Below are 20814 nucleotides of genomic sequence, written 5' to 3' on the forward strand. Positions count from 1 at the left end.
ATTAACTACACTTCCAAAGTTTAAATAACTTACATAATGCTCAGGATCTGTATAATTCTGGATTCTCAATTTCTAAAGATGGTCCCATTTTTGCCTATTCACTACAGCTCTACTGAATTTTTGTTTGTTTGCAAGGAAGGACATAAGCAAAGGCAAACAAAAACAAACAAACAAACCATGGAATTATATAACTTTCTCTTTGATACCAGGCAAGAATTTTAAACTGAGCTGGTTCATCATTATGAACTTAATATCAATGTCACCTGAGGAAAAGAAGTAAAGTGGGGGACATCAAAAGGTGTGTGATTCTTATCTGGTGGAAGAATACAAGATCAATTTACAAAAATTAGTTGTATTTCTAACTACTAGCATAAAACAACTGGAAAATTAAATCTATAAAATTATTCCATTGGCAATATCATCAAAATATATATATAAATACACAGGAACAAATTTAACAAGAGTTGGGTAGGACCACTACACTAAACTACAAAACATATGTATAAGAAAATATACTACAACATATGTATGAGAAATTAATGAAAAAATAAATAAGTTGAAAGATATACCACATTCCAAGACTGTAAATCTCAATATTATTAAAATGCAATTCTTCCCAAATTGCTCTATGGATTGAACACAATCTCAGTCAAAATCTCAACAGGCTTTTGTTGAAATTAGCAAGTTGATACTGATGTGTACATAGAAATGCAAAGGACCTAGGACACATAATTTTTTATTGGCTAAAAAAGAAAAAAAATTGGTGGGAGTTGCTTAGTTTCAGTACTTACTTTAAAACTTCAGTAATCAAGACAATGTAATATTGATATAAGAATAGAAAAATGTATCAGTGGAACAGAATAGAGAATCCTCAAATAGATCCACATATATATAGTCAACTGATTTTGAACAAAGGCACCAAGGGGAAAGGAAATTCTTTTCAATAAATAGGGTTAGAATAAATGGATATGGAGGAAAAGTGAACCTTGACCCCTGCCTTACACCACACACAAAAGTTAATTCAAAAATCATCAAAACTTAAATGTAAAAATTAAAACTACAATGATTCTAGATAAAAACATAGGGAAATCATCTTTCTGACTTTGGGGTAAGGAATGATTTCACGTAGAGGACAAAGAATTATATACTAACCATAAAAGAAAAGAAATAAATTGAACTGTTAAAATTTAAAAGTTATACACATCAAAAGACACCATCAAGAATATGAAAAGGCAAGCACCAGGGAGGGAAAAAATATTTGTAATGCGTATATCTCACAAAAGCCTTATTATCCATAATATATAAAGAACTTCTATAAATCAATAACAAAAAGACAAACAACCCAATTTTTTAATTGAGCAAATACATTAAAAAGTTACACAAATGGACAGTAAGCATATGAAAATGAGCTCAATATCACTTGTTATTAGGACAATAAAAATCTAAACCAAAATGAAACAATATTTTATACTCACTAGGATGTCTAAAATAAAAAAGACTGACAACACCAAATGATGATGATATGAAACAACTAGAACTCTCATATATTTCAAATAAGAGTGCGTAAAATGGAAAAAAGCTGGGCAGTTTCTTGTAAAACTAAACATACATCATTCAGCCTTCTCATTCTAGATATTTACCCAGGAGAAATGAAGATGTGCCCACAAAAAGACTTGTATAAAAATGCTCAAAAGGGGCATGACTCACAATAGCCAGTTACTGGAAACAACTATAGTGTCCACTGACAGGAGATTGGAAAAAAATACATTGTGATATACTCAATAATCGGGATACTACAGAGCAGCAAAAAAGAATGAACTACTAACACATGCAATGACTGTGGATGCATAAAATATATATATATGCAATGACTGTGGACGAATATTTTATATATCTATATAATGTAACAAACAAGTACATAGTATATGATTATATTTAGGTGAAATTCAAGAACAGAAAAAACTTAAATATGGCAATAGAGCTTATGACAATGGTTGCCTATGGGCGATTGGAAGGAGACAGGGTGATGAGAATGTTCTGTATCTTAATCGGTATGGTTGTTACACAGATGTATACATCTTCAAAACTCATCGAATTGTACCATTAAGATTACTCATTTTACTGTATGAAAATTTTACCTCATGAGTAAACGAATGAACAACACCATGAGGAAATAACCACACCAATCCAGAAGGTGGGATTCTGCAAGACAGCTGGTCAGGTCTCCTCAAAAATCTTTGTCATTAAGTATAAGAGAATAGGCTTGTGCTAAATTTTAAAAGATTTAAGGGACATAGCAACCAGATGTAATGTATGGTCTTGGACAGGATATTGCTTTGGGCAAGCAATGCATTTAAGATATTTTGGGACCATCTGGGGGAAATTTGAATATAGTCTTGGTTTTAGATGACATAAAAATGTATTAATACAAAGCTGGAGATGGTTGATGGAAAAGAAAAAACAAGCTACAAAGCAGTATATAGTATGTTTTATACATATTATATATTATATATTATATATGATTTATAATTATGTATGTATAGAAGGAGATCCAATAGCAAATATACATTTATCTATTAACATAGGTAATGTTGGAAAAGGGTATTTGTTGCATATTCTAACTTTCCATCATGCACAAGTAATGCTTCCATAATAATATATATTGCTTGAAAAGATTAGATTCTGAAATTCCTTCTTTTACAAGGCAAGGTAAAAGATGGTGGGGGTGGGCAAGGCAAGGAGAAAAAGTGCCTAACACTTTGATCTACTCAGTCAATATCCTGTTGGGCACATCTCATTTCTTCTTACAGCACACCTATAATGGATCATCCCTATTTTTGCAGACGTAATAAGGATATGAGCCAGCAGTTTAACATAATGTTATTTGACCTGAAAACCCATGTTCTTTCCACCTCACTTACATATTGTTTTATTACTAAACATTTATGAAGTATTTATTATGTACCATGCACTCTGTTAAGTGTTTCACATGAATCACCTCACTCCTACCTCATAAGAATCCAAGTAAAGATGATTCTGTCATAATCCTCATTTTAAAGAAAAGAAAGCCGAGCACAGAGATCAAATAAGTCTTAAAGTTCCCACAAATAAGAAGTGCCAGAACCAAGAATCAAATCCAGCCCACTTGATTCCTCATGTTCCAACCCTGAACACCATCCGTGTCTCTGAGTTCCTCAAGGTCCCAACAGAGTAGGACGAGTCATCGGCAGCAGCAAGTGAACATTGACATCAGAGCCTACCACAAAGCTATTCACAATGACGTCCTTGCTTACCTGTCCAGGGCCATGCTGGTGGGCATACTCCTCCCAAACCCTCGGACCCCCATCTGACGGAAATATGGAATGCAAGAGAGGTTGGCGGCAATGATGGCCAGAGAGTCGGAAGGGCTCACAAAGAAGCCATTTTGGCCTAGGATCATATAACGGTCCTGTGGGAAAGAATGTGTGAAAATGATCGGACAGAGGCACCTGCTGCTAGCAGCCCATTCCCATAATCATCACAAGACACTTTACGGCCATCGTGTATTTAAACAACCTAAAACAACCTGAATGAGGCTAAAGAGGGCATGGGAAACCTTCTTTCAACTCCCTAAATATTGTAGGCCCCAGGATGTTGACGCAACTGGGAATGAGTCCCACCTGCTGAAATGTAGACGACTACCTCAGACTTCAGTAGCCTCCAGACCCTACCTCACACTGTCCCCCAAACGTAATGGAAAACAGGGGTTATTGTTAAAACAGCTGGCTCCTTAACATGGTGCTTTCAACAAAACAAGCCATAAATAAAGATTTATTGCATGAATATTTTTTAAAAAGAAATAACCTCTTCATAACATAATGTTTACCAGGAACTAAGAACAGTAATGGCTATTGAGTTGCAATACTTGTTAAACAGAAGAGCAGATGCAGTGCCAGTTAGGCTTCATGTGCCCCATACATGTTGGCCCCAGATGTGTTCATTAATTTTCCAGTTTCCAATGCTTGGTTCATTTTATGGCAAAAGAGTTAACAGGTGAAAAACATTCTTACCCCGTCAGCATCAAATGCAGCTCCAAATCCATATTCCCCTCCTTTCATAGCTTCCAGAAGGGTCGTTGCATAAGTCAGGTTTGGGTCAGGATGTTGCCCGCCAAAATCTTCCAGGGGAACACAGTTTATTGCAGAATTGGCTGGGGCTCCCAGCTCATCACACAAGACTTTTCTCACATAGGGTCCCATAACTAAATAAAGATAAACAGTGATGTGAAATCTTTACAGAACTGCATCCCCCTATCCCACCCACCATAAGTACTTTGTTCTGGTTAGAACAAGAAAAGTCATTTAATTGCACAGAATTTACACACACATACACACACACATACACACACACACACACACAAAGCTTTCTCAAGACACAACACAGAATAAGTTTTACTTCAATTACTATTCACTGAGCATCTACTATGTGCCAGTTGGTGTGTCAGGCATATAAAAGATGTAGTCAGTAATCCAGTTACATAAAGCTTTTCTCCAAATCTTTTCTAAAATGTTGCCAGAAAGAAATAAACTACTTAATAATGACTCACTGTCTGTTGCTTTTCGTGTATTAAAAGCTTTAGCTAAATATATGCAAAAGCACTAACAGGCTCTAGCAATGTTCTTTGTCTCTGCAATTGTAGTAACTCTGCCAAATGTGTAATTAAACACTGTAAAACTGAAGCATATAAAACTAAGCACGTTTTACAAAATAAATGCTGAGGAATAGTGTTTTCCAGTTCGGCACACACTTATGGCTTGCCTAACATGAAATTCCTATGTTAGAAATGGAAGGGATCATATTCAACGGACTCAGACACACAGTTCCTACATTTCTGGGCTCTTAGTCTACTAGTGGAATAAGTCAAATCTACAGGTGAGTGATTGCAACGGTAAGACAAGTGCTATTCATTGTGTATTTATAAAATCATCCAATCAAATGGCTTAAGAGAAAGAATTACCACAGGTAAGGCTCCCAGAAAATGGCAGCATTTCTACATGGGGACTAGAAGGGAAAATATGAATTTGACAGGGGTGGGGAGAGAAGATGCCATCCGAATGAAAAGAACATTATGAGCAAGGGAACAGAGCCTGAGACAAAACATACAGCATGTTTGGGGACCAGCGTATAATTCTGTTAGCTGAAACATATAGAAAGGATTGTTTTCTGTTTATTTTCCATTACTATAACACAAACCTCAAACAGTGAGGCATCTCTTGATTTTTCCTGCCCAGCCCTCATTTCTCCTTCCTCTAGCAGAAGCACTTTGGGTTTCCTTTGAAGAGCCAACCCTGTTCCCATCTCAGTTCATTTAATCTGGGTGTGACTAAATCCCACTGCTCCCATGCTGGGGAGGTGGCCTAGATCTGCCCAACTGGTGTCTTTCATTTCTTCCAGAGTTATTGATGCAGAGATGGACATATAGTACAAGCTAGGCAGTGAGGCTCAAACCCAGAAATATCCCTCAAACTATTTGGAAATAGAAGCCTCCTTTTCTCTGGCCAGATAATGCTAAGGGAAGAACCTAAAAGATGCTTTTCTTAGGAATAGGACCAGCCTAACAGGAAAGAATGAAACAGCCCAGCCGGAAGACCTTAAAGTCCATGGAGGACAAGCTCCATGCATGGGCTCAGAGATCACAACAAATGTTTAGTGTCTAACTCGTAAACATGTCAGAGAGCCAAGGATCACCAGACTTTTGAGGAATGCATTTAACATGAGACTTAAACAAAGTAAAGAACAACTTGGAGGACACAGACACTGTACAGAGAGAAGAAAACTTTAAAAGTATGTATCAGTAATAGCCTCACAAATCAATAAGATATGGTAGAATGGCTAAAATGGAAAAGACTAACAATACCAAGTGTTGGTGAGAACACAGGGAAACTGGAGCCCTCACACATCCCTGGAAATGCAAACGGTCGGGCCACTCAGGGAAGCAGTGGGGCGGTTTCTTACAGCTGTCTGTGTGCTCATCACATGACCCAGCTATCTCCCCCGGGGTATTTACCCAAGACAAATGAAAACATATATCCGTACAAACGCTTGTTCACAGTGTTTATAGAAGCTTTGTTTATAGTAGCCAAAAACTAGAAATAACCCTAACGACTTGAACTGGTGCATGGATAAACAAATGGGTTGTTTACAATGCAATACTACTCAGTGCTAATAAGGAATAACTACTAATATATAAACACCACGAATGCATCTCTGAAACATTATTCAGACGGAAAAAGCCTGAAGAAAAAGGCCATGTATTATATGCTTACATTTATATGGCTTTCTGGAAAAGGCAAAATTGTGCAGGCAGAGAGCACACGAGTAATTGCCAGGGGCTAAGTGTAGGAGGATGGGTTTGATTTCAAAGGGCCACAAGGCAATTTTTGGAAGTGAGGGAAATGTTCTATATCTTGTTCGTCATATTGGTTACATACTATTTATACTTGTCAAACTTCATCCTATTGTATAGCTACAAGGTATGGATCTTTACGGCATATATGTAAATTACCTCAGCAAACCTGACTTATTAAAAAGAGATATGGGATTCATGAAACGTGAATCAGAAGCTATTTTTAAAAAGAGATCATTTGGAAAAAAAATTGGGGAGATTAAAAATATAACAGTGGAACTGAAAAACTTAATGGAAAGAATTGGAGGTAAAACTGATCACATCTCCCAGACAGTATCACAAAATAAGGAGAAGAAAAACTGGTGGCGCAGGGAGAATGGGAGAACGAGAGCATCAGTTCTACAGGGCCCGTGTCTAAACAATAGCCATTCTGGAAAGAAAGGAAAAGGAAAACAATAGAGGAAATCATCCAACAAGTAATTCAAAGAGAAATTCCCCAGAATGAAAGGGCACAGCTTTCCAGACTAAAAGGATCCTCCAAGTGCCCAGCAAAAAAGAGGAAAATAGTCCCACATTAAGACTCATTGTTGTGAAAGGTAGAAACAACTGAAGATAAGGCAAGGGCCTAAGAGCCCCCAGAGAGGAAAAGAGAAAGATTTCATACAATGAATTAAAAATCAGAAGTTCAATACAGGTGGCTATCATGGAACAATGCCTTCAAACTTCTAAAGGAAGATAATATCCAGCCTAGATTTCTATATCCAGACAAATGTCAATTAATTGAGAGTAAGCATAGAATAAAAGGCATTTTCAAATATGCAATGACTTAAAACATTTACCTTCCATGAGCTTCTCTCACGGAGTTCCTAGAGAACGTGCTCCTCCAAAACTTAGGGATTAATTAAAACAAAAACAAAAACAAAATTAAAAAAACCCAGAAGACAAAGTTCCAGAAATAGGACAGTCAGCATAAGAGAGGGGTAAAGGGAATTACTAGAATGATGGCAAGGGACGATTCCAGGAAGACAGCAGCTCAGAGAGCAACCAGTGCAGAGAGAAGCAGATCAGAGATCTCCAGGAGAGTGAAGTGAGAGATTTAGACCCTGTGAGAGTATGAGGGTTAATAGTAATAATCACACTTGACAAAGACTAAGCGATGTGTGTACACAAGACAATGACTAATCGCAAGGCAATAAAAAAAAACTGTACTGTAAAGAAAACAGAATTATAATGCTTTACATGACTCAGCAGTATTATGGTAATGTAGACACTGAATACTGATCTTATTAAAATGGTCATATAAGTAGCTTAGGTAAATGTGCTCGACTCAGCAAGTGGAGAGAGTGTAAAAAAAAGCTACAACCTCGTTTTCCATAATACGAAGCCAGTACTGGCCAAAACTGAAAAATCAACAAGAAGCTGTATAGTCACGGTATTTATTAACAGGAGATAAATACTTCAAAAAAAGAAAACTAAAAAGGGATGGCTGAGTAGTCAAACACTGTGTTCACCTCCTCCCATAACCAAATCAAAATTACAACTAAACTATAGAACATGCAACCAGCCAACCACCTGAAGACAGGTTGACCAGAAGTCCTGTAACTAGGATGTGAAGAGGAAGCCACTGGAGACTGGTAACACAGAGGAGATGCAAGCAGGGCCGGCTCCGCCCCCACGCCTAGCAGTTAAGAATCCGGAGGGATATCTCAGCTCCGAAGAACCTAGGAGCTCCAGCCCCACACTGGGCTCCCCACCTTGGAGCACCAGAGCCAGAAAGAGGCGCCCACCTAACATCTGGCTGTGAAAATCAGCAGGGATTCGCCCCTATGGGTAAAACAAAAGGCTGCAGGAAACCCAGCTGCACTCTTAAAGGGTCTGCGCACAGGGCTTGCTGGCACTCACCCTGGGGGCTTTGAGGGAAGGGGACAGGGCACCAGAGATGTACAGGAAGAAACTGAGTTGTGCAGTTTCAAAGCAAGGGCTAGAGAGTTGCCATTGTCCCTGTGTTGAGCCCCCCTCACACACAGACAGCAGGCAGGCACCATCTTTCTGGTGTTGAGCCCTCAGCCAACTGGTCCAAATCGGAATCTGCATTAGCCTGGTGAACGCAGCTCACCCTGCTCCGACTACTTCCTGAGACCCCCGCCCCACCCAACTCAGGGTATGAACAGAGGCCCTTTCATAGCCAGGCGGCCAGCCTTGCTGGCAGTGCAGTCTTTCTTAAAATCTCCCAAAGGTCTCCCAGCCCCAGGCAGATGGTGGCTGACCTCAGTGTGCCCTGTGCCTTTTACCGAGAGGCCCCAGGCTCAGCACTGGTGAACAACACTCACCCTACCCTGGTGACTCCCTGAGACCCCACCTCGCCCACCTCAGGTACTACCTGAGGCTCTTTCCGTGCTGAGCCTTAAGGGCAGTCAGCAAGCCTTAGGGTGCCCCACGCCTTCTGCTGAGTGGCCCCGTGCATGGTGCTGGTGGCAGCCAGCCACCATTAGCAGTATGGCTGCTCCCACGCGCTTCTAGGCATAGCACAGGTAGCTACCAACCTTGAATCACTTCGTAGCTCCTACCAGGTAGCACCAGACTGGTCACAGGCAGCAACTGACATTGGCACCGACGGAGTTCCCATGAGGCCCCAGAACCAACACACTTGGTGGCTGGCTTCAGACCACAACAGAGCACTACCTAATTAGCCTCACAGGCGGCAAACCCAAACGGTAGTCTCAGCAGGTACTAGGGCCACTGGGGCAAATCCCACGCCGTGGAGTCAACCTGAGCGCAGCAGCTGGTGTGCTGCGGTCATGGCCAACCCTCACAGCCAGTCAGCCTGAGGGTTAACCCCACGCACTGATGTGTCAGCAGCAATCAAGGCTCAACTACAATAGGAGGGCATACACAACCCAAACAAGGGAGACCCACGGAGCACCTGGTTCAGGTGATCAGGGAGATTGTGTGTGCCATGGGGCCCCACAGGTCACCTGCAACATAAGGCCACCCCGCCAAGACCAGGAAATGGAGCGGATCTACCTAATACATTAGAGCAAACACAGAGTGACAGCAAACTTACTTGTTCAAGCTTTTTTTTCTTTTGCATCAAAAGGGAGAAATTAGAGCCCTGATGTTTTCTAGAGCATGCCAAACAACTGAAAACACATATGTTGTGTGAATACCTACAAATCCAGCCTTTCTCATAATCTCAGAAATCCAACGTGGGTCAAGGTCTCCTTAACATTTCTTGCCCACCGAATGGTGAAAGCCCACATGCTTACCTCCATGCATCGCATCAACTCGGATCTTCAGTTGCCCAGGCCCCGTCAGCAAACTTTTGATGGCATTGAAGTCAAAGATGGTCCGAAGGAGATTGAGATAGATATCCACTGGGTCCACTATCTCCACTAAAGATAGGAAAGCAAAGTGAAACATCAATAGCTGTGACCATGAAGAATACCTGGAAGTGTAACAAAGAATCACTGCCCTAATACGTGAATCTCTGACCAAAATCCCATCATAATCCTACACATTATCTAGGAAGCAAAGTGTCCATTTACAGACAAAATCACAGACTAAGACAAAGTAAGATGCTACAAACTTTTCAGGTTATAGGGGCGTAAATAATATCAAGTTATAAATTCTCCTTTGCAAGTAAAAATCCAGCCGCAAGAATAAAGTCGTTAAAACTGTGCCTCTGCTCCCTACCCACACCCTCTTTCTGCCACCTACCTCCAAAATACTGCCCCCACCTCAAAGCTGAAAGGCATCTTGGCATACTCAGTGGCCTGTCCAGCAGGGGCTGGCCAAACCATGACTCAGCTGTCGTGAAACAAATCAAGGAGTGACCTCAGCAGCGACTCCTGTTTTCCAAATGCTATCGTGCCAACCAGACCCAGGTTCAAAATTAGTGAGAAAAATATATTCCTGAGTTTGGTTTATGACATCTCTTGTGTGCCCAATCGAGTACCAATTTCAGGGTAAATGCCAGATATTTAGAAATCCTCATTAAACACAAATGTTCTCCAATGTCTGGCACCATCCAATGACCAGGAATCCAACACATGTCATTTCTATTTATTTGACAAATACATAAAACACAGAATACATTACATTTTTCAAACTTGGCAATCATCACATAATAACACTCAGAAAGTACTTTTCCTAGAAAAGTTCCTACTTGACTTTTAGACACTAAAATTTTTCCATGAGCACAGCTTTTTAAATTCGTAGTTAAATTTTCAAACTTATATGCATTGTTTTTCAAAGTTTTCAAACACATACTAAATACTTTGGAATCCTGAAATATTTAAAAATGCACTAAAAATATTACCAATCCATCTTTAATAATGCTCAGTAAATCCAGGTAAAATCTTTAATGGATGAGATTAGAATACATAACATGAAACTATCTCTTCATTTGGTCAACTATGCATCCAAAAATATTGCTCCTTGCACTTAAATCATTGTAGTATGTGTGTAATTACTTTTTAAGGAAAACAGATAGCTTTTAGTCATATTTTGACATAAAGAAAATATTATTCTTAACATAAATCAATTAAAAATGAATCTATCTGAATTCTATACCTAAAAATGGTTAAAATTATAAACTTTGTTATTTACATTTTACCACAACAAAATATTAATCTATAAAATAAAAGGTCGTGTCTTGAATATATTAAAAATTTTACTCATTGTATAATATTCGATAATGTTTTCAGCAATTTCATTCTGGTATTTTAGTTCTCGAGCCACTTCCCTAAATACATTTGGTATTTATAGTAGATAACACATGATACCAAAGAGAAATGTAAAAAACAAGGAAGCAAAGAGAATTCAGTGAAATTTGAAAGATCACTTCACAAAGTTTATGTGCTTGGCCCTTTAAGGTGAAATGACAAGGACTGACTTGTTTCCAATTAACTCAAGCCCTGCTTAACATTTAAAACAGCACGAATGTAGCACATAAATTATTCTGATTATCTGAAAATTCTTTTCAGAAGCCAGGAAATCTCTCTACCCACCTCCTGGTATCCAAAATACTTTTTTAAAAAACTCATCAGACTAGCCCTGTTGCTACAGCAATAGACCTGAATCTAAGGTCACCAAAGATCTAGGTCTCTTGGACAACTAAATAAAATTGTAAAGATACCATAAATAAACAAAAAAACACACAAAAAACAAGCTATCTTCTTAATGGTAATGACTGATTTTTCTCAGTCATCTTATTGTCTAGTCCTTCAAACACATGTAATCAAGCATATTTAAATCATTTTGTTTAATATAATATATCCCTTTCTTTTAGCTGTCAAATCATTGTATGTGTGTCATGTGCGTGTTTGTGCATACGTGCACACGGTTCCAACTCGATTAATAAAAGCAAGCTTCCATTGCTTCCAATAAGTACCACATTGCTTTGAATTAATTTCTGCAGACTAGCTAAGTAAGAAAGTGATTGAAAACCTTTCAAGAAAAATGTACTAGAGCTGGTCCAACGCTGTGACCTCTGAGCAGTCCATTTCAAGCTCTTCTCTGTCCCTACAATACCTTGTTGCCATGAGCCAAGTATTTCACCTTTTTAGCTAAGTTAAATTACTCATAAAATATAGATACCGTCCTAACACAACCTGTATTTAGGCTTATAGGGGCACTAAAGTAGTAAAAAATATATATATTAGTTTTTTTGTTACCTATATGTCTTTTAGAAAAAAATAAAAGGATAAAATAGAGGGAGGAAATGATACATACATAAATGACATTAATGTAATTATATGGTTCAATATTAATCTATAAAATAAAATATTATAATCTAAGTACCTTAGACGTTTTATTCACTTTACAATATTTTTGACAATTCCATTTGGTTCTCTCATTTTTCAACCCCTTGCCTAAATCGACTGGGTACTTACTAAATTCTTTGATAAAATTTCCTAAAACAGTGCTTGGTAGAGAGCAGGGAAACAGCAATTGTGCTTTGAATTAATATGAACTGCATGGTTCTGGCTTGAAAAAGAAACACCTACCTCCCATGGGAAATTTTAACCCCATTACCATGCTGAGTCTCCTCTAATTATCTGAGGTATTTGAGCATCTTCACCTTAATTGCTCAGAAAAGCAATTCACAGTTTAGTCTTAGAACACTGTGAAAGAGTCAGCCCTGAAATGCCCCTATGTGGAAAATGATAGAGAGTTTGGGAAGTAGTTTTTGAAAGGTGCCAGTTCTGAATATCTTCTCTGCCCTCTTTGCCCTCTGCACCACATTCCGATTATATCTGTTTATCAAGTGTGACTCCCAAGGTTGATAACCCAATGGCTTCATGCGTGCGCTGCCCTGCCCCGCGGAAACCAGTCGCTCCTCCACAGAGTTATTCTGACTTCTCCAGAATAAGATCTATTACCTCGAAACGGTTTGAATTTGTTCTCCAGGTCAAATTCTTGTCTTCCTAGTCGAGACAGGTCAATTCGAAGATCAGGACATATAGCATATTCCTCAATTGTTTTGCTGATCTGATAAATTTTGTCTGAGACAACGTCTGGCGCAGGACCTAAAATTTGAAAATAATGTATCACCAAAAATAAATTTAATTAAAATTTCCATCAGAACAATGTTACCTCCTCCCCTACCAAGCAGGAGAAAGATTCATTTGTTCTCTAAACAATAGACAACAGTTCACAGTTCAATTAGCCTCAATATTTCTTATGCTGTATACATCCACTGCAGGGGAAATTTAGTAAGCCTCACCTGTTCTATGGAGCCTCATAACCTACATGTTTGTTTGTTTTAATCCACTTCTAAGCAATGATACATCTTCCCTAAAAATAGTTTCACACCTGCCAGGGAGGCCCGGTTATGTAATCAGCTTTATTCAGGATATGAGACACAAACAGGATATGCATTTGACAGAAGTGAGGGATTCCAGATTTAAACTACAGCTTCCCAGGCGCACCTAGAGGAAAGAAATACGATTTCTACTCCCAGGTCTGCTGCCTCATAAGTGTGTGAATTGACCAGGGAAAATTATTTTCCCCAATTCTCACTCTCCAGTGACCTTCAAGTTTTCAAATGGGGTTTAATTAAAAATATCCAATACATTTCCTCGCAAGGCCAAGTTGACAAGTTGTAATACACTTTACATTAATTAAACATAAAAACTATAGTTGTCCTCCTTTAGTTTTTTCTTGTTTTTTTAAAATATCTTAATGCAAGCCACTTCACATATTTTGCACTAAGTTTGGGAATCAAATGAAAAAGTAGATTGAAAGATCTAAAATATATATGATAGAGGATAGATAGACAAATAGACGTTAGGTAGCTTTGTGTATTAATTTCACTCATCAACTATATTTTACCTTTCTACTGAACACAAGTTATTTCTTGATTTCTTTTATATCCCAATCCTTAGAGCTGTACTGTCCAATGCAATAGCCACTAGCCACATGCAGCTAGTCAGCACTTGGAATGTGACTAATCAGATTGCAATGTGCTATAGTTGTAAAATACACAACAAATTTTGAAGAATTAATAGAAAAATATAGTACATTGTATTAATAATTTTATAATAACATGTTGACATAATGTTTTGGATATATTAGGTTAAATAAAATGTGTTAATCATTTCACCTGTTTCTTTTTACTTTGTTTATGTGGCTATTAGAAAATTTTAAATTGCGTATGTAACACACAACTTATTTCTATTTGACAGTACTGCTTTAGGGCATTACACTATTGTTGCTTCCCAATTAATGCTCATTGAACATATAAAAAGGAATAGTGCCCCAACTCATTAAATTACATACATTAAATATGTGCAAGTTTTTTGTATATGAATTGCACCTCGATAAGGCCGGGGGTTTGGGGGAGGGACAGCAACGGCACCATTCCAGTAGGTAGGAAAGAAAAGAGCCTAGCAGATTGTGCTGACGTTTCTTTGTCATGTAGGAAAAGTAAGAACCAAAAAGAAATAAGCACGTCCCTTCTCAACTTCACCCTTTTACAAAACATAAAAAGTAAATAGTCTTACTTAATTTTTGCATTTTTTATACAAAACGAATGCTTGCCAGATTAAAGAATGCATAAATATCCCCGTCTTCTGGACACCACACCATGTTCTTGTACTATCTCCATCAGTTTTTAAAAGTTTCTGAGTTTTAATGCCAAAGCACACTAGCTTCCAAAAGTAAAACAAGTTCTAGCACACTAGATAACTTTCTATCAACCACAAACATTGATAACCTCAGAGCTCATCAACCACCTCTGCACTACTTGACAACTTCCACATTCTTTGACATATTCTACTGCAATGATTTTCTTCTTCGTTTTGGTCAATGCCTGGTACAGTCATACCTTAAGTATTATTGTCTCTTGAAACTCTTCTTTCAAAAATATCAAACCTGAGTGTCCTTAGCTCACACATTGCTTATCTTCCATCTCTCTTACTCTGTACCTCTGCTGAACATGCTCCCCATCACTTAATTACTCCCAGGCCATCAACCCGTTCTAGTTTTATTGATCTATTATTCCAGGCAGGACCCTATGGTACACCGCTTGAGCTATGCCTTTGTTAGCATGGTAACACATACCAACATTTATCATAATTTACATATGCCACATATCACACTTCAGATGGATTTGGCATTTACAAAAAGCAGAGGAAGTAAGCATTGTTATTATCCTCATTTTACAAATGGAGAATCTGAAATTGGAAGAGGTGACCTAAATCAAGGTCATATCATTAGTAACTGACAGGCTGATTTGAATCCTTGTAGTCTGATGACAGCTCAGACACTATTAAGAACTACCAGCTCGGGGGTTAGGCGGGTGGAGGGACTGTGCAGAAAGGAAACAGGGACTCGTGGACACGGGCAGCAGTGTGGTGATTGCAGCAGAGGGGAGGGGGGATAAGGGGGATACATGGAAATGGACAAAAATACAATAAAAAAGTTTTAATGATTTTGAAAAAAAAAAACAAAGAACTGCCAGCCCTCTTGATTCTCTGCCAGGCCCACCCAACTGTTCCCCAAACACTGGACGTCCCCATTTTCTGCTCCCATTGCTGCCACACCGAGCATTGCTGAGGTTAGTCATGAAATTATATGCTTGCCTTCTCCTAAAAGTGAGGGTTTACCTTCATCCTGGCCCTCACTTCTCAGGAATCCTCAACACATTTCCCAGAGCACCTTTTATAAGACATTTCCATTTATTCCAAGTCCTTTCCCTATTCTTACCTCATGATCTTAGCAGGCAAACTTTCTCCTTACTTTTTTTTTGAACAGATAAGGATAACTATATCTGCCCCTCTCAAAGTGGGTTCTTTCCCCATCTTTGCCATCTTACTCAGATGTTCAGCCCTCTTCTTGGAATCTAGGTTCTGAACGAGCTCCATAGCTTTTTCTGTGATGCTGGTTGAGGTTTTTGTTTTTTTTTTTTTAACCATTTTACTCCTCAGTGACTTTATCAGGTTGTTATAAGGATTAAATGAGATAATGTATGTAAAGTTCTGTGTATAGAGCCTGGCACATTTTAAGTATTAAAAAAACCCCAGTATTTTAATTATGGATTCCATTTGTCCTCTAACATATTCCCCTCTACTTAAAAACATGTTCAAAATAGTCCTGTTCCCTAAAGATATTTTAAAAGCAATGTAGCTCCAGATGTGTCCCATTTTCTTGGATATGCCTACTTATTCTATACAATTAGCCTTTTAACTTATTCCATATGCTGTATCTGCATGACACACAATAGAAGAGATGAATGCCTGCAACTTCAGATGAAGGATGTCTTGCTAAAACTTATTCTACTTTGAGTCGGAAGAAACCAACTGAATCTCTCTGTGCCATCAGGAATTTAGTTTCATTAATAAGTCCAAGACATGCAAACATGAAGAAGTAAATGTAAGAGGAAGGACTTTCAATGTATTGGGTTGGCCAAAAAGTTCATTTAGTTTTTACCCACGATGGTCCTAGCAGTGCTTAGTTGTCTTTAACTTAATTCAAAACAAACTCATTAGATTACATTGTGACAGCAGTCATATCATGTGCATTTTTAAAAAACTAATCAAAATTGGTGAATTTTTGTGCAGCCATTTTAATATTGAAGATGAAAGTAAATACACAACATTTTTGGTGTATTATGCTTTATTATTTCAATAAAAGTAAAAACACAACTGAAAAGCGAAAAAAGATTTTTTGTGTGTGTATAGTGTATGGAAAAGGTGCTGTGACTTATCAAACACATCAAAAGTGGTTTGCGAAGTTTCTTAGTACTACTGATAATTTGGCCAAATAATTCTTTGCTGTCTCATGCACTGGAAGATGTTTAGCTGCACCCCTGGCCTCTACCCACAAGAAGCCAATAGAGAGAAAGAGCCAACATACTCAGAGTATCCAAGTCAATAGTTATAGGTGAAAATGAAAACTATGCCTTTTATTTATGGAAAAAACTAAACAGCTTTTTAGGCCAACTCAATAGTTAAAGGCTAAATGGTAAGTTCAATCCTCTACCTCTATTTGAGGTTTAATTGAATAGGTCTCAAAACCTCCTGTAATTGGGTATTTTAGAAAACACCTTCCTTTAAGCCTCACAGGATGTCATAGAGATGACTGGGGTGCTCTTGTAAGATATGAAGTCATGTATTAATTCCAAATTCTTATTTGAAATCTATTGCTGTTTGGTAACTTATATATTACATTTCTCTAAAAACTGCCATTTTTCTGAGCCTATTCAATGTCCTGTGTTAGTGTATGAAATACTTCACATTGCATAGTTTTTCCAGAAATATTCAATAGCTGCTGCAAGACTAGCTTATAGGTCCTAGGTATGATTTTTAGCGAAGCAGAACTCCTCTAAACAAGCTTTCAATGACAAGGCACTTCATAAGGCATTTTTTTAAATGCTTGACATCAATAAAGTTCTTTGTTTGGTAGTATCCAAAATGGCTACAAGGAGGAGGAGATAATATATGTTCTCTCGGGATGTGCTTTTTTTGGCTGGAGTCAGGAAAAATTCAGAGTGGTAACTGTTGCTGGTTAAAATTCAGCTCCTACCCATGTTGACACACAGATTCGGTATTCTAGATTAAAAGAGATTTAAGAGACTTAACCAAACTCAATGCATGGTTCTGGAATAAATCCTGGTTTAAAAAAAATAGCTATAAATGACATTTGGGGGACAATTGGAAAATTTTGAGTACAGGTTGTTTTAGACGATATTAGAGAATTAGTATTATTTTTGGTTGGGTGTGCTATCTCTTTCTTTTCAAGAGATGCATTCAGAAATATGTAGATGTAGACAAAATGTATTCATGCTGTAATTTACCTTAAAATTCTTAAGGGAAAAAAAGATAAGCAAAATGAAAAACAAAGTAATGGGTATGTGTATTCATTCATTATTCTCCATTACATACAAGATCTGTTCAGAAAGTATCCATGTAATATGAAGAATAGAGACATTTATTGAACATAATATAAGATACAAGAAACATTGTACACAGAACAATGACGCCTCAGTCCCCTTGAAAGTAAGCACCTTGGGACCTCACAGAGTTTTCCCAAGATTCATCTCCAGTTATGACCTTCTTGAAGAAATCTTGTTCATTAGTAGCAATTTGAATCGAGTCATCAACAACTGCTGCACGATGTTCCTTCTGCCCTGGCGGCAGAAGCCGTGGAAAGAATTTTGCCAGGACACATTCCACACCAAGATCCTGCATCAAAACCTCAGACACAGTAGTTTTTGGCATCCCCAGAGCACCTTCTAGTTCTTGTACTGTCAGTCGCCAATCTTTGTTGATTGCAGCTCATACACATTTAACATTCTGAGGTGTTCTGCTTGTTGTAGGCCTTCCAGAATGTGCATCACTTTCAATAGATTCTTGACCATCTTTGAAGTGTTTGTGCCACATTTTTATTTGCACTGCACTCATCACAACATCCCCGAAAGCCTTTTGAATCATCCGAATAGTTTCCACAAAGGAATGTTCTAACTTAATGCAAAATTTGATGCAGATTCGTTGCTCTACTTGCTCAGTCATTTTGAATGGGACAGCCACACAACACACATGCTCACTCAACAGTGTCTACCACCCCGACTAAGTAGTACAGTGAAGTCAGCATTGTTCACACACACACATTCCATTCCATCTCCTGGCTGCCAGGTTGCATCAATGTTACGCAAACTGTTCTCATTATATTAATGAAGGCTGGACTTTTTCTGAACAGACCTCATATGTTTAAAATTTTTTAGTTCATGCCTATACACATATCCCACTTTCCTGTTTGGCCACCAACATTTCCAAACTATACATTTCTGTAAATATAAGAAAAAGTGAAATAATTCTAAGCATTTCAGTGAAAGGAAGTCAACACTATAGGAAAGGAGGGCCTAAGGCTTAGGCAAAAAAGTCATTTGCCCAACCCTGAGCAGCCATGTGACTTTGAGCAAATAACAGCCGCTCAGGGCTTTGATTTGTTCATCTGTAAAATAACAATAACATTCTAAATGACTTCGAGGGTATGTTCCAACATAATCCAGAGTCTTTCCTTATCAAATAAGCATCAACTATTCAACTCTTTCACTGTACTGAGGAGTTCAGGGGACCAAGAGACCAAATGGATTCAAGATGCCATTATGCTACTTCTTTGTCCTGTCACTTTGGGCGCTGTGATAATTCATTTTATGGGTTAATTTGACTGGGCCACAGAGAGCACAGACGTCTGGTTAAACGTGATTCTAGGTGTGTCTGTGAGGGTGTTTCTTGATAAGATTAACATTTGAATCAGTAGACAAGTGGGCTTCATCCAATCCAAGGGAGACCTGGACAGAACAAACACACTAAGGGAGAATTCGCTGTCTCTTTCTGGTTGTCTTCAAGTGGACACTTCCATCCTTTCTGCCTTTAGACCCCAACTCAGACTGGAATTTACACCATTAGCACTGCTGCTTCTCAGGCCTTCCAGCTCAGGTCAGAACAATTCCATTAACTTTCCTGAGCCTCCAGCTTGCCAACTGTAGATCTTAGGACTTCCCAGCCTCCAAAAACATGTGAGCCAATTTCCTAAAATAAATCTCCTTATATCCTATCAGTACTGTTTCTCTGAAAAACCCTGACTTATACAGGCACCTCACTAGATATCTCTAAGCTATTTCCTCTCCACTCTGTCTGTCTACCATCAGAGGACCACTGTAAGACTATGATCATGAAAGAGGAAAGAAATCATGATAATTAAGGCATTCTCTGAATCACATACCTCCATTGGAAACATTAAACTTCACTCCAAACTCTCCTCCTGGTCCTCCAGGGCAGTGGCTGGCTGTTAGGATGATTCCACCAGCTGCCTTGATCTTTCTGATAATGCAGGAAACGGCAGGTGTTGACAAGATGCCATTCTGTCCAATAATCAGTCGTCCAATCTAGACCAACCAGGAAAAAAAAAATCATCCCTGTTACATGGGATTGAAGTATGGTTCAACAGGAAAGTGCCACGGTATCTGTTAACACACAGTAAATCACTTCAAAAGGAACAACCAAGTGGGTGGGGACGAGGTGGGGGACAGAGCATGGGCGTTGTCTCTTCTGCCCAATGTCTCCAAAACAATTTGGGATACCCACATCTAGCAGTCAATTATTAGTCTGTAAATTGGAACTGCCTCATTGATTTTCAGTAGCTTGAACCACCTGCTTTTGATGACCAAAGGGTTAGCCTGAACCAGACAAAAAGTTCTCAGTTACTGGTTCCAAAGCTGCGCATTAACATGCTAGAAATTACAAGAAAAAAAGAAATGAAGCAAGTCTATTCTTCACCCCTTCCTTTGCCTCAGCACAAGCTCACACAGGAGGGGACCTGACTTACACAGACTCATTGTCAGTGGGCATATTTTAATTGTACCCAGAATGATCACTCTCCTGAACACAGGAATTCTATATCTGCTACTAAGTGATAGCATGTGCTGGGAATGTTGAAGAAGCTATCCAGTCATGCTAGGCATAGATCTTTAAGTCATCCATTGGTGTGTCCAGACTTTCTAGAACTACAAAATGGACTTTTTAAAAAGAAAGCAATACAGCCCTGCAGAGCATAACTTGGGATGCTTTGTTTTAAAATAAGACCCAATGTCATGCAATCCAGTGGTTCTCAAATATTGCTGCAAATTAAAATCACTAGTAAAGCCTAGAAAATTCACCATACTCAGATTGCATCCCAGACTAATTACATTGGAATCTCTGGGGGTAGGATCCAGCCATTTGTAGTTTTTAAGCATCCACAGGTGATTCTTATACCCAGTCAAGCCCGGTGATCAAACCTCCTCGTCACTCAAAGGACCAGCAGCATAAGCACTACCTATGAACTTGGTACAAATGCAGAGCCTCAAGGCCCACCCAAGACCTACTGAATAAGAATCAGTATATGTCTTTTAAGGTTTTATTTATTTATTTTTAGAAAGAGGG

The 20814-nt window shown here is 38.5% G+C and overlaps 1 protein-coding gene across 1 annotated transcript in view; it reads right to left on the reverse strand.

Annotated features, from left to right (window-relative positions):
• The window catches only part of PGM5 (phosphoglucomutase 5), a 168894-nt gene that overhangs the window by 131035 nt on the left and 17045 nt on the right, over window positions 1–20814 (reverse strand). The window contains exons 2-6 of the mRNA XM_054583054.1: window positions 19616–19778; window positions 12769–12915; window positions 9652–9777; window positions 4050–4240; window positions 3294–3448 (exon numbers count right to left, since the gene is read on the reverse strand). Of these exons, the coding sequence (XP_054439029.1) occupies window positions 3294–3448; window positions 4050–4240; window positions 9652–9777; window positions 12769–12915; window positions 19616–19778 (782 nt within the window). The remainder of the gene's footprint in view (window positions 1–3293; window positions 3449–4049; window positions 4241–9651; window positions 9778–12768; window positions 12916–19615; window positions 19779–20814) is intronic.

The sequence above is a fragment of the Pteronotus mesoamericanus genome, unplaced genomic scaffold (genome assembly GCF_021234165.1).
Source record: "Pteronotus mesoamericanus isolate MK-2021 breed Mesoamerican mustached bat unplaced genomic scaffold, CSHL_Meso_final contig_73, whole genome shotgun sequence".
Classification (NCBI taxonomy): domain Eukaryota; kingdom Metazoa; phylum Chordata; class Mammalia; order Chiroptera; family Mormoopidae; genus Pteronotus; species Pteronotus mesoamericanus.